At 41.5% G+C, this 13,670-nt stretch overlaps 1 protein-coding gene across 1 annotated transcript in view; it reads right to left on the bottom strand.

Annotated features, from left to right (window-relative positions):
* DOCK5 (dedicator of cytokinesis 5) overlaps nucleotides 1-13,670 on the bottom strand; it is a 458,078-nt gene that overhangs the window by 358,978 nt on the left and 85,430 nt on the right. Inside the window, exons 12-15 of the mRNA XM_053718116.1 lie at nucleotides 12,982-13,124; nucleotides 12,401-12,526; nucleotides 11,813-11,937; nucleotides 7,543-7,641 (exon numbers count right to left, since the gene is read on the bottom strand). Of these exons, the coding sequence (XP_053574091.1) occupies nucleotides 7,543-7,641; nucleotides 11,813-11,937; nucleotides 12,401-12,526; nucleotides 12,982-13,124 (493 nt within the window). The remainder of the gene's footprint in view (nucleotides 1-7,542; nucleotides 7,642-11,812; nucleotides 11,938-12,400; nucleotides 12,527-12,981; nucleotides 13,125-13,670) is intronic.

Below are 13,670 nucleotides of genomic sequence, written 5' to 3'. Positions count from 1 at the left end.
CCAGTGATATCTGAAATGATCTCATTCAGTTCAGGCCCGAATAGGGTCTTACCTTTGAAAGGGATAGTCAAAAGCTTAGATTTTGATGACACATCAGCCGACCAGGACTTAAGCCATAACCCTCTACAGGCTAAAATGGCAAAACCTGAATTCTTTGCCGCTAATTTAGCTAGATGAAAAGCGGCGTCTGTAATGAAAGAATTAGCTAGCTTAAGAACCCTAATTCTGTCCAGAATATCATCTAGTGAGGTCTCCACCTGAAGAGCCTCTTCCAGAGCCTCAAACCAAAAGGCAGCTGCAGTGGTTACAGGAACAATGCACGCTATAGGCTGGAGAAGAAAACCCTGATGAACAAAAATTTTCTTTAGGAGACCCTCTAATTTTGTATCCATATGATCTTTGAAAGCACAACTGTCCTCAATAGGTATAGTTGTACGCTTAGCCACAGTAGAAATAGCTCCCTCCACCTTAGGGACCGTCTGCCATGAGTCCCGCATGGTGTCAGATATGGGAAACATCTTCTTAAAAACAGGCGGGGGAGCGAACGGAATACCTGGTCTATCCCACTCCTTAGCAACAATGTCCGAAATCCTCTTAGGGACTGGAAAAACATCAGTGTACACAGGAACCTCTAAATATTTGTCCATTTTACACAATTTCTCTGGAACTACAATAGGGTCACAATCATCCAGAGTCGCTAAAACCTCACTGAGCAATAAGCGGAGGTGTTCTAGCTTAAATTTAAATGCCGTCATATCTGAATCTGTCTGAGGGAACATTTTTCCTGAATCAGAAATCTCTCCCTCAGAGAGCAAATCCCTCATCCCTACCTCTTGTGAGGGAATATCGGATACGGCTACTAAAGCGTCAGAAGGCTCAGCGTTCGTTCTTAACCCAGAGCTACTGCGCTTCCCTTGCAACCCAGGCAGTTTAGATAAAACCTCTGTGAGGGTAGTATTTATAACTGAGGCCATATCTTGCAAGGTGAAAGAATTAGACGCACTAGAGGTACTTGGCGTCACTTGTGCGGGCGTTACTGGTTGTGATACTTGGGGAGAACTAGATGGCAAAACCTGATTTCCTTCTGTCTGAGAATCATCCAGCGCCAAACTCTTATAGGTCAAAATATGCTGTTTGCAATTTATAGACATATCAGTACAAGTGGGACACATTCTAAGAGGGGGTTCCACAATGGCTTCTAAACAAATTGAGCAATGAGTTTCCTCAGTGTCAGACATGTTGAACAGGCTAGTAATGAGACAAGCAAGCTTGGAAAACACTTTATTTAATGAAAAAACAACAATTTTTAAGAGGAAAAAAAAGACATACACAAACTGCAAAACTGCTTAAAATTACCTCAAATTTTCCGAAATTTTTGCAGTAGACACACTGAGCTATAGTAAGATTGCACCACAAGCAACTTAACAATTAACCCCCAAATAGAAAAACCAGATTGACAAAGTGCCAAAGACCGGTAAAAACCCCTGTCAGCACCTTGCCACAGCTCTGCTGTGGCGCCTACCTGCCCTAGGGATTGATAATGTGGGGATAAAGCTTTGATTAGGCCCCGGAAGTTCACCAGGACCCTTCGGTGTTGTAACTTGCTGCCTGTCTATAGAAAACAACTGCGCAACTGAGGCGTGAAATTAGGCCCCGCCCATCTCACGCGATGTTACAAAGGCCTTTAGAATAATCTACAAAGCTTTTTTTTCCAGCCATGTGGGTTATAAAAACCCAAAAAAAGCCAAGTGTACCCTCAATACAGTTGTCCCAGTAATAAAAATAGCACTCCCAGAACACACAAACGTTTGGTTATATATCATTCAAACTGAGTGTCCCATAAGATAAGCCCTTTATGCAAGCTAGTAATGCCCCTTCTAAGACTAGGATTACTGCTTACCCTTCCCCTCATGGGGTTATTGTCAGCCCTTCTGAGTTATCACAGTCTCTGCAAAAAAAATGACTGAACATACCTCATTGCTGTATAGCAAGAAACTGTTCCTCACACTGAAGTTTTCCTGTACTCCTCAGCTTCTGTGGGAACAGCACTGGACCTTAGTTACAAATGCTAAGATCATCATCCTCTAGGCAGAAATCTTCATCCATCTCCTGCCTGAGAGTAAATAGTACACACCGGTACCATTTAAAAATAACAAACTCTTGCTTGAAGAAACTTAAAAACTAACAGTTTATCACCTCTTTCACTTTACCCTTCCTGCTTAGAGCCGGCAAAGAGAATGACTAGGGGCTGGAGTTAAGGGGGGAGCTATATAGACAGCTCTGCTGTGGGTGCTCTCTTTGCCACTTCCTGTTGGGAAGGATAATATCCCACAAGTAAGGATGAAACCGTGGACTCGGTACATCTTGCAAAAGAAATAATCTTCCAAGATAACAATTTAATGTCAACAGTATGCATAGGCTCAAACGGAGCCTGCTGCAAAACACTAAGAACAAGATTTAGGCTAAAATGCGGAGCCCCAGATATTAACACAGGTGTGATCCTAGTCAGAGCCTTAACAAAGGACTGCACGTCCGGAAGCTCAGTCAATCTCTTGTGCAGTAACAGCGACAGGGCCGATATCTGTTCCTTCAGGGAACTAGCAGATAGACCCTTCTAGCAACCTTAACCTTATGCCAAAAAAGCCACACTCTTCACACCAGTACATGCAAGTCCTCCACACTTTATGCTAGATACGACGAGTAACTGGCTTACGAGCTTGAAACAGAGTGTCGATAACACTCTCAGAGAACCCTCACTTGGCTAAGAATAAGCGTTCAATCTCCACTCAGTCAGTCTCAGAGAATCTAGATTTTGATGAATGAAGGGGCCCTTTATCAGCAGATCTCTGCTAAGCAGCTGAGGACATCCCCACCAGATCCGCAATCCATGTCCTTCGCGGCCACGATGGAGAAATCAGAATCACTGATGCTCGCTCCTGCTTGATTCGAGCCACCACACGAGGGAGAAACGGTAATGGAGGAAAAAGATATATGAGAGTTTGAACCTCCATGGTACTGATAGGGTATCTATCAATTACGCCTGAGGATCCCTCAACCTCGACCCGTACCTGGGTAGCTTGGTATTGAGGCAGGATGCCATGAGATCTATCTCCGGCGTCCCTCACTCGCTGCATATCTCTGCAAACACCTCGTGGTGGAGAGACCATTCCCCTGGGTGAAAGGCTTGCCTGCTGAGGAAGTCCGCTTCCCAGTTGTCCACACACGGAATGTGGATCACCGACAGCATACATCTGTGAGTTTCTGCCCACTCTAGTATCAGAGATACTTCTCTCATCGCCAAAGGGACTTTTCGTTCCCCCCTGATGGTTGATGTAGGCAACCGAGGTTATATTGTCTGATTGGAATCTGATAAACCCAGAAGAGTCCAAGCCTTCAAGGCATTGAAAATTGCCCAGAGTTCCAATATATTGATCGGCAGGGAGGACTCCTCCTAAGTCCACAGTCCGTGTGCCTTCTTGGCACCCCAAACAGCTTCCCAGCCGGAACGGCTTGCGTCCGTAGTCACAATCTCCCAGGACGGTCTCAAGAAGCACTGCCTTGGGACAGATAATCTGGACAGAGCCACCAAGAGAGCAAGTCTCTCGACAGGTTGTCCAGCACAATCTGTTGAGACAGATTTGAACGGTCGCCATTCCATTGTCTCAGCATGCATAGTTGTAAGCGTCTGAGATGGAATCTGGCAAAAGGAATGATGTCCATACCAGATCACCTCCATACATTGAGCCACTGAGGGTCTCAAGGAGGCCTGGAGGGCAAGACATGCAGTAGTTAGCTTGCAACATCTCTGATCTGTGAGCAATATTCTCATGGATATGGAGTCTATTATTGTCCCTATGAAATTCAACTTTGTACTTGGAGTAAGAGAACTCTTTTCCAACTTTATCTTCCATCCATGTGATCAAAGAAGATTGAAAAGAGACTCCTAATGGGGCCTGCACCAAGATATCGTCCAGGTAAGGCCCTACTGCAATACCTCGTGTTCTGGCAACTGCTAGAAAAGCCCCCAGAACCTTCATAAATATCCTTGGAGCAGTAGCCAGGCCGAACAGAAGAGCTATGAACTGGAAGTGCAGGTCCAGAAAGGCAAACCCTAGAAACTGAAAATGTTCCCTGTGTAGGCACTTTAGGTCCAGAATTGGACGAAAAGTTCCTTCCTTCTTTGGAACCATGAAAAGGTTTGAATAAAACCCCAAACCTCTTTCTGCTGTAGGTACCTGGACAATTACTAGAGAGGAGAGATCCCGTACGCAACCTAAGAAGGCAGCCCTCTTTTCTGGTCTTGTAGACAGACTGGAGAGTAGGAATCTGCCCCTGGGCTGATGAGACTTGAATCCTATCCTGTATCCTTGAGATACAACCTCCAGGACACAAGGATCCTGTACATCCTGGAACCAAGCGTCTGAAAAAAGAGAGAGTCTGCCCCCTACTCGATCTGATCCCGGAATGGGAGCTGCTCCTTCATACCGATTTGTTCTCGGCGGGCTTCTTAGTCTGTTTGGACTTATTCTAGGACTGAGCCAGCTTCCAAGTACTCTTCAGCTGCTCGGACTTGGATGAGGATTGCCGTCGTCGTGATTAGTCAGAACGAAAGGAATGAAAATTAGACAATTGCCGTCCCTTAAGCCTATTTTTCTTATCCTGCGGTACGAAGGCACCTTTGCCTTCGATAACCGTAGAAATAATGGAGTCCAGCCCTGGACCGAATAAAATCTTCCCCTTGAAAGGAAGAGAAAGGAGTCTGGATTTAGAAGTCATATCCGCAGACCAAGACTTCAACCAGAGAGCCTGGTGGGCTAGGACCGCAAAGCCAGAAGCCTTTGCATTTAGGCGAATAATCTGCATATTCGCGTCACAGATGAAGGAGTTAGCAATTCTCAGAGCCTTTATTATCTCCCTAATATCCTCGAGGGGAGTTTTCACCTCAATGAGCTCCGACAGAGTGTCGCACCAGAAGGTAGCTGCTCCAGCAACCGCGGCTACAGCTGCCGCCGGTTGAAATAAAAACCCTGCATGTTGAAACATCTTCCTCAGAAAGGTTTCCATTTTATTATCCATAGGCTCTCTAAAAGAAGAACTATCCTCCAGAGGGATAGTATTATGCTTACCCAGCGTAGAAATAGCGCCATCCACCTTTGGGATGGAGCCCCACAAATCTAACTGAGAGTCAGGGACCGGGAATCATTTTTTAAAAGTAGACGAGGAGGAAAAATAAGTTCCTATTCTTTCCCATTTGTTACTAATGTTCCCCATCTTAACTGGCACAGGAAAAGTCAGAGGGACCTTCCTGTCTTCATAAACCCTGTCTAATTTAGGGATCTTAGGTTCCTCAGGGAGTGTAGCCTCTGGAACCTCTAGCGTAGACAAAACCTCCTTTAATAAAAAACGCAGATGCTCAATTTTAAAATCTAAAGGAGGGTTCCCTCTACTGAAAGAGGTTTATAAACTGAAGTCTCCGACTCAGAAAGTTCACCCTCTGAAGATACAGAGGTTAACTCATCCTCAGATAGCTGGGACATAGTAGCTAAATCCGACAAATATTTAGATGACTCTAGGTCAGGAGAACTATGTTTATCCTTTCTCTTACGTTTGCTAAAGCAAGCTAAGGCACTCAGGGCCGCAGACACCACCGATTGTAACTGCGCTGTAAAGTCTGCCGAAAAAAAGCCCCCTCCAGATGGAGGATTAGTTGAGCCGATGGGAACGGCATGTGGTGCAGGTAGTGTAGAAAGGTTAGTAATCTCTCAGGACACAGATTCCTGAGAGATAGAGGGCTCAGAGGGGCTAATAGCGCTATGAGTATTAGCAGGCTTGTCTCCCTTCTTAGACTTTAGAACAGTGCTTAGGCAAATGGAACAAAATTGAGCAGGCGGACAAACCACGTCCTCCTCACAATATAAACAGGAATTATTAATCAGTACAGAAGGAGCAGAACCTTCTAATGTAGTATACGAGTTCTCCATAGCTAAGATATATTCACAGAAGGACAGACAAAAAGTAAACGCTTTTATACAAAAAATGGCACCTTTATAATTCCAATAGCTGGGGCACTCACCACCTCCTAGACCCAGACAGCTAGCAGTGAAAATGCTCGACTTAGGAGTGATGTCTGCAGCAGGATCGTAGGAAATGAAAAGACTGCACAAGGTCATGTGGAGCGTAGGACAGGACTTCACCTGCTATGAAAAAGACGCTAAGCTATTATGAGCTGCGCAACACTCAAAAACTAAAGTGAAACCTGTTTGTTCCAAGCCAAAAGCACACAGTCAATGAGCCCAAAAAACTGTTGCATTAAAGCAGTTATAAATAATCCCTGAAGGAGATATTAACCCTTGATCCTATAGAGGTACAAAGGAGCCACACTGTGACCCTGTATAGAAAAAGTGTATATATAAAACGGTCTTACCCTCCAGGATCCATGCTGTGTACCAGGCACAGCCTCTCAAGTGTGACAGTCTTGCAGTGACGCTCAGACATGGACTTGTGTGTGTAACAGCAAGCAGTGAAACTGGTCGACCACGATTGCTCAGGAGCTGTTAGGCGACAGTCTGGATGGGTTCGCAGAAAAACTTTCCCTGCATCTCCAGACTAACTTTCATCAATAGTCTCACTGAGAGGTTGACAAGATTACTTAAAACTCCAGTCCTTTCTTAAAGGGAACATACCCATTACAGGACTATCCAAATCTTCTGACACTTCTCTGCCACCTCCTATAGTGACGAAAAGCAAACAATGACTGGGGGATAGGGGAAGTAGGATGGATATTTAAGCCTTTGGCTGGGGTGTCTTTGCCTCCTCCTGGTGGCCAGGTGTTGTATTTCCCAACAGTAAGGAATGAAGTTGTGGACTCTCCCTGCCTTATGGAAGGAAATAAATGTAAAGATTTGGAATGAATCTTTGATGTAAAGACATTTTTAGTAATCTGCAGACTAAAATTATTATCCAGTAAATCAAATATACAAGATATTCTTTAATAAGGAATTATAGATTATATGTTTTTGGAATGGGAGATTAAAGTGAAGGTCAATTTGGAAGAATTAGTGCCCGGTTTTAAATAAACTTATTAAAAACAAGGGAACTTTAATTCATCAAAATTGACATTTCACTCCTTTTCTTCAAAAACGTACCTTTTAATCCTGAATTCCGCTCCACCGATTCCCCCGGCCGTCGGAAGCCACTTCTTACGTCTGAAATGACCAATCCGGCTTCCTCCAATCACGGCTTTCCCCCCGGGGGGATCATGGCCTGATGCCACGCCGTGATTGGAGGAAGCCGGATTCGTCATTTTGGACCCACGAAATGGCCTTGCGACGGGCGGAGGAAGCGCTGCAGCGTTTGACAGGATTAAAAGGTAAGTTTTTGAAGAAAAGGAGTGAAATGTCCATTTTGATGAATTAAAGTGCCCTTGTTTTTAATAGGTTTCATCCAAATTGAGCTTCACTTTAAGTCACTATTTTAGGACCATGTTACACTAGAACATAAGAGTCCACAAATTGTATGAATTGTTTCATCCACTCTGCTCACCTTAATTGTTTCGTACCAACATGGCTGTTTGACTTGGTAATACACAACAGACTTGTATTCATTAACCCCCTCTTGGCCTGCTCCTGGAATGACAGCTTTCTAGGAGTTGGCAAAAAAGCAAACAAAAAATATTTGACTCAATTAGATGTCCTACGGAATTTAGCAGAGCTCATGTACTGCAAAAAATAAAGGCCATTAAACTCATATATAGTCTGTAACACAATTCACCACCCTGGTACAATTATGCTGCTGTTTGTGAGAGTGATCATTCTATCAACATTATACATACACATTTTATTAAAGGGAAAGTCAAAATGCAAATTTCATGATTCAGACAGAAAATGCAGCTTTAAATAACTTTCTAATTCTTCTATTATCTAATTTGTGTTATTCTCTTTCTATCATTTATTAAAAAGCATACCTAGGTAGGCTCTGGAGTACCAATGCACTGCCGGAAGCTAACTGGCGATTGGTAGCTGCACATATATGTATCTTGACATTGGCTCACCGGATATGTTCAGCTAGCTTCCTGTAATGAATTGCTGTTCCTTCAATAATAAATACCAAAAGAATAAAGCAAATTTGATAATAAAAGTAAATTAGAAAATTGTTTAAAATTGTATGCTCAACATATATCATGAAAAAAAGAAAAATTGAGTTTCATGTCCATTTGATTAATAGTGTCTAACAGTTGATTCCACAATAATGGAAGACAAAGGCCTCTATTTAACAAAGTCTGGCGGACCTGATCCGACAGACCTCGCTGAATACGGAGAGCAATACGCTCTCCGTATTCAGCATTGCACCAGCAGCTCACAAAAGCTGCTGGTGCAACGCTGCCCCCTGCAGTCTCGCGGCCAATTAGCCGCCAGCAGGAGGGTATTAATCAACCCGATCGGGTTGAATTCCGGCGATTCCTGTCCGCCTGCTCTGAGGAGCAGCGGTCTTTGTGACCGCTGCTTCATAACTGCTGTTTCTGGCGAGTCTGCAGGCTCGCCAGAAACACGGGGCATCAAGCTCCATTCGGAGCTTGATAGATAGGCCCCATTGTATTCCAGCACTACAAATTTGGATTTCACAAATTCATACAAACCCCTCATCATCAAAAGAAAACATCAAAATATACTATTTTCTCCTCTCTAACACATTTAAACTTTGGGTGTACAGGCGCAAAGGGACACTGTAGTCAGAAAACAAATATATGAAAAAAAAAAGAATAGCTTAAATAGTATTTTTGCATTTTTTGCAGCTAAAGTTGTTAAAATTGAGCCTGCGATGTAATTTCCTGTTATAAGCAGTATTGATACTATAGTATTGTTTCTTCTCTACACAGCTAGCTATTTTTTTACGCCCCCTAGGCAGCTGTAATACATGTATAGATCCACCTGCTCAGCTATCAGGAATCACTGGCTGTGGCAGTACTAGCTGTGCACAGTATGTTGTGAGCACCATAAAAGGCAGCAGCTTTCCGTCTTATGAGGCAACCTGTAAGGGGAACTTAGTTAAGGCAGCTAAGGCGACTTGTAGGGAAAACTGTTAGTAACGTAAGTTGCAGCTACCCTTGTTCTGTCGAAAACTCCAAGAAAACGAAAACTCCAAGATGACGTCACTTCCAGTGACTCTTCCAGTTTTTGTCTCTGTCTGGGAGACGCAAAGTGGGGTTCGCCCTCCTTGAACCCCCCAGGCGGAGACAAAATAAATAGTGAAGATAGGAGATTACAGTCCCATCTGATGGGCCTGTGTCTCTGTGATGGACAGGATGCACAACCAATCAGATGTATGGATTCACAGGAGTGACGTAATCTTGGAGTTTTCAATATAACACCCTCACTGCAGAGACTAGTGTGTTACCAAGGTAACCCATGCTGCACAGGAATTATAATCAACTACAGAGCGCATCAAGGCAGGGAGACAGCTTCTGCTTTATTTTTTGTGTCTCTAAACTTTATTTCTGCTAAAGTAAACAGAAAACAGTTTTCTTCATTGCTATGTGCAGTAAACTCTGCAGAGCAAGAACTATTACAGCCAGAAGTGCCTGGCAGCTGAGTAGGTGGCTCTATACATGTAATACAGATTGTTAGGGAACATGGGAAAAAAGTGAGCTGTGTAAAGAAGGAACAATACTATAGTATCATACAGTTCACAACAGGAAATAACAACACAGTCAAGTTCACACTCATTTTTAACAACTTTAGCAGCAAAATGTTTAATACATATATATTGCAAAAATACTAATAAAGAAATTATTTTTCAAATATTATACTTTGATTTCTGACAACAGCTTCCCTTTAAAAGAGACATTAAACACTTTGAGACGGTAATATAAAATGATAAATTGTATATATAAAAACTCTGCAATATACTTTCATTATTTATTTTGCCCCTTTTCCTGTAATTATATTCTGAAAATTGTGAGCATTTCAGTTCCTGTTATAAATGGAAGTGCAGAACACTGTTATATTCCACACAGTCATTGGCTGCACACTCTAGTGACCTATTTATAATTGTCCCTAATTGGCCACAGCAGAGAAGGTAACTTAAAGGGAAAATAAACCCTTTTTTTATTTATTGATTCAGATAGAGCATGCAATTTTAAGCAACTTTCTAATTTACTCCTACTATCAATTTGTCTTCATTCTCTTGCTATCTTTATTTAAAAAGCTTAAGAGCCATCCCATTTTTGGTTGATAACTTGGGTTATGCTTGCTTATTGGTTTGCTAAATGTAGCCACTAATAAGCAAGCGCTATCCAGGGTGCGGAACCTAAAATGAGCTGGCTCCTAAGCTTTAAATGCCTGCTTTTTAAATAAAGATAGCAAGAGAACAAAGAAAAAGTGATAATAGGAGTAAATTAAAAAGTTGTTTAAAATTGCATGCTCTATCTGCATCATTAAAGAAAAAAAATTGGGTTTAATATCCCTTTAAGTTACAAGCTGGCAGCTCCCATTGTTTTATAGACACTAAAACTTTACACTTATTTGGACAATATTTAAACATGAATCTTTAAAAATACATCTACATGTTATTCTCAGAATGCATCATTCTATCTAGCATTTATTTAGTGTTTAATGTTCCTTTAACCCTTTGAGTGCTAAGCACTTTACCACCTGGGTGCTAAGCTTTTTTAACAGTTTTTTTCCCCAGATCCCTAAGACTTATACTGTTGGAAAGGTTAGGCTATTACCTTTCCAACGGTGGGTCTAGGGGGTCTGTAGCTGCTTAGATACCTGAGATACAGGCTTCTAAGCAGCATGCGCCCTGCTCCTATACTTAAAATTGTCAAGTATAAATAAAGTTGCACAGTGACATCATCGCGGGTGACCTCACCACGCATAACATATAGTTCCGGCGATGCCTGTCACTATGCAGGCCCGATCGCCGAGGTAGGTGCGGGTGGGAGCCTTCAGATCTCCCTCAAGGTGGGAGAGTGCTAGCGACGGCTCTGAGCCGTCGTTGGCACCAAAGTGGGAAACTCAGCGACGTCTCAGAGCCGTCATTAGCACTCAAGGGGTTAAGTAAAACATTCTCAATTCTTGCAAAGGTATACTATGGATTTATTTTGTATCATTTGACAAGAATTATCTCCAGTTACATGACAGACAAAAGTAATAACTTTGTTTCTGGATTTACTATGGCCCTAAAAACCTGCTCTTATGTACCTAGATCATAATACCATATAAGTGAAGTAGCTAAACTGTATACTATACTGTATTTTGCTTTATGTTTGTGCTTGCTCTTTTTTTTCATTATTTTTCTGCTTACATAGAAATCACTGGGACTCTTAACATCCAGATGACACAATGGAACCTGGAATCTTAACATTGATATAAACCACCATAGTTTGCTCCTGCTCCAGTTTTTAATTTTCAGAATTTATTATTACTTATCAGTGATTATCTTTATAGTTAGTTATTTTATAGTGGATTTAATCTTGCGCTTAAAGGGACATAATAGTCCAATAATAAAATGCTTAAATGAGTTCCTTGAAAACATTTATTTCAGAAATTGCATATCTCTAGCTTGTCTCCTTTGCTATGTTCAGTTAGGGACAGATATAACTGACCTCCTGCACTGAATAAGCAACTACGGTGTAGAATGTTGCATGGGCAATGTACATATTCTTCTAAGATCTTTCTAGAGGCAGCAGAAAACTCCAAATGTAAGAATTAAATTAAAAAAAAGAATAATTTGAGGGGAATTCCATTACTCTATATATAGAAATCTAAAGTTAAAGTCTAATATAGACAAAGCTTTAAGGGGACAATCTCACCTCAACCACAGCACCATCCTGATCATGTACAGACATTGTAACCTCCACATTTTTTTGGGATTTCTTTTTTCCTTTATCAAACTCCCCATGCATTAATGAGACATAAATATCATTACGAACATCACCTGAAAAGATAAGATTGTGAGAGTCAGGTACAGTAACTGCCAGGGTACTGATAATACAGTAGAAGCAAAGATATCCTATTAAAAGGGACATGAAACTCAAAATTTTTCTTTCATGATTTAGGTAGAACATACAATTTGAAACAACTTTCCAGTTTACTTTTATTATCAAATTTCCATCATTCTCTTGGTATTATTTGTTGAAAGAGCAGCAATGCACTACTTCTTTCTAACAGAACACATGGGTGAGCCAATGGCAATCGGTATATATATGCAGCCACCAATCAGCAGCTAGAACCTAGATTCTCTAAAGCTCCTGAGCTTTCCGAGATAAAACATTCAGCAAAGGATAACAAGATAAGGAAGCAAATTAAATAATATAAGTAAATGGGAAAGTTTTTAAAATTGTACGTTCTACCTAAATCATGAATGTCTAATTATGACTTTACTGTCCCTTTAAGTATACCGGGCAAGATGATCTCTGGAAACCCCATTTTCCGGGCCACCGCTGTATTCCTGTCTACAAGATGAGAATATTCCTTCTGTACTTGTGCCAAATCCCCAGGAAGAAGTTTCAGAGAAATCCAAAGACCTGATGGATAATTAAGTAAATGAGAATGTATCCGTATTAAATTCCTACCGAAAGTAAAGTGCCCATGTCCCATTATGGATCTTCCCTTTGTGTCACCTCCACCCTCCTGCAGTGTAAATTATCAGAAGTGTTCTCCCTTTTTGGTTGTGTGCACCACCCGGATGAATATACTGACAACCCGGCTAAAATTTTAGCCAATATTACCGTGAAATTAACTGATTTTTAAAAGTTTCAATGTTTATTGAGTAAATTGTCATTAAATAAATGTATGTTAAATTATGTAATTCATTTGTTCTTTGGATAGCAGACAATGTTATAAAATAAGAAAGTATTACACTGTCACCACCCAGCTACTTTATAAAACAACCCGGCTGACAACATTTTTTGTGGAGAACACTGATCAATTTTCCCCTCAAACCCTCATGTCTTTCTTTATAATACAGTCTTCTCCATACCCTGCCCCTTGTGGTTCACTTCTTTGGCCGCGATCACCTTGTTGTATACAGTTGTCAGTGGCTCATTCTCTGCTATCGCACGGGAGGTCAATAAAGGGGACATGATGAGTTGTCGCTGACGAATGTAGGTTTCCATGGCAATTCTGTGGCAAATAGAATTTTAACAAGTTAAAAGAAAGTCAACTAAGATTTTTCTTAAAATGACATAAATGAGGATTCTTTATTATCAAGGACTATGGCAGTTTTGCCAAATAACTGGCTCCCCTTCCACACCTCCAGAGGATACAGACATGGGGATTGGTCTGTACACATCATGCACAAACAAGTTACAGCATCCAATCAGTGTGTCTACATCCTAGAAGGCTGGCTCTGGGGAGATGAGATGAAGAATATTTTAAAACTAATACATACATATATATATACATATATATATACATATACACACAGGTGGCCCTCGGTTTACGCCGGTTCAATTTGCGCCGTTTCAGAATAACAACCTTTTTTTCAGTCATGTGACTGCTATTGAAAAGCTTTTGGAAAGCAATGCACTAATTAAAATAGCCAGTAGGTGGAGCTGTTGTTTTGCAGCAAAGTTATGCAACTTAACAGCCTTAAATTGATCTGTGTACACAGATCAGACCAGATCTATCAAGCAAAATTTAGCAGGCACTTCCCTATTATCTTCCTGT

The sequence above is a fragment of the Bombina bombina genome, chromosome 6 (assembly GCF_027579735.1).
Source record: "Bombina bombina isolate aBomBom1 chromosome 6, aBomBom1.pri, whole genome shotgun sequence".
Lineage (NCBI taxonomy): Eukaryota > Metazoa > Chordata > Amphibia > Anura > Bombinatoridae > Bombina > Bombina bombina.
Note: the sequence above shows the minus strand (reverse complement) of the source record. Positions and strands in the feature narration are given on the sequence as shown.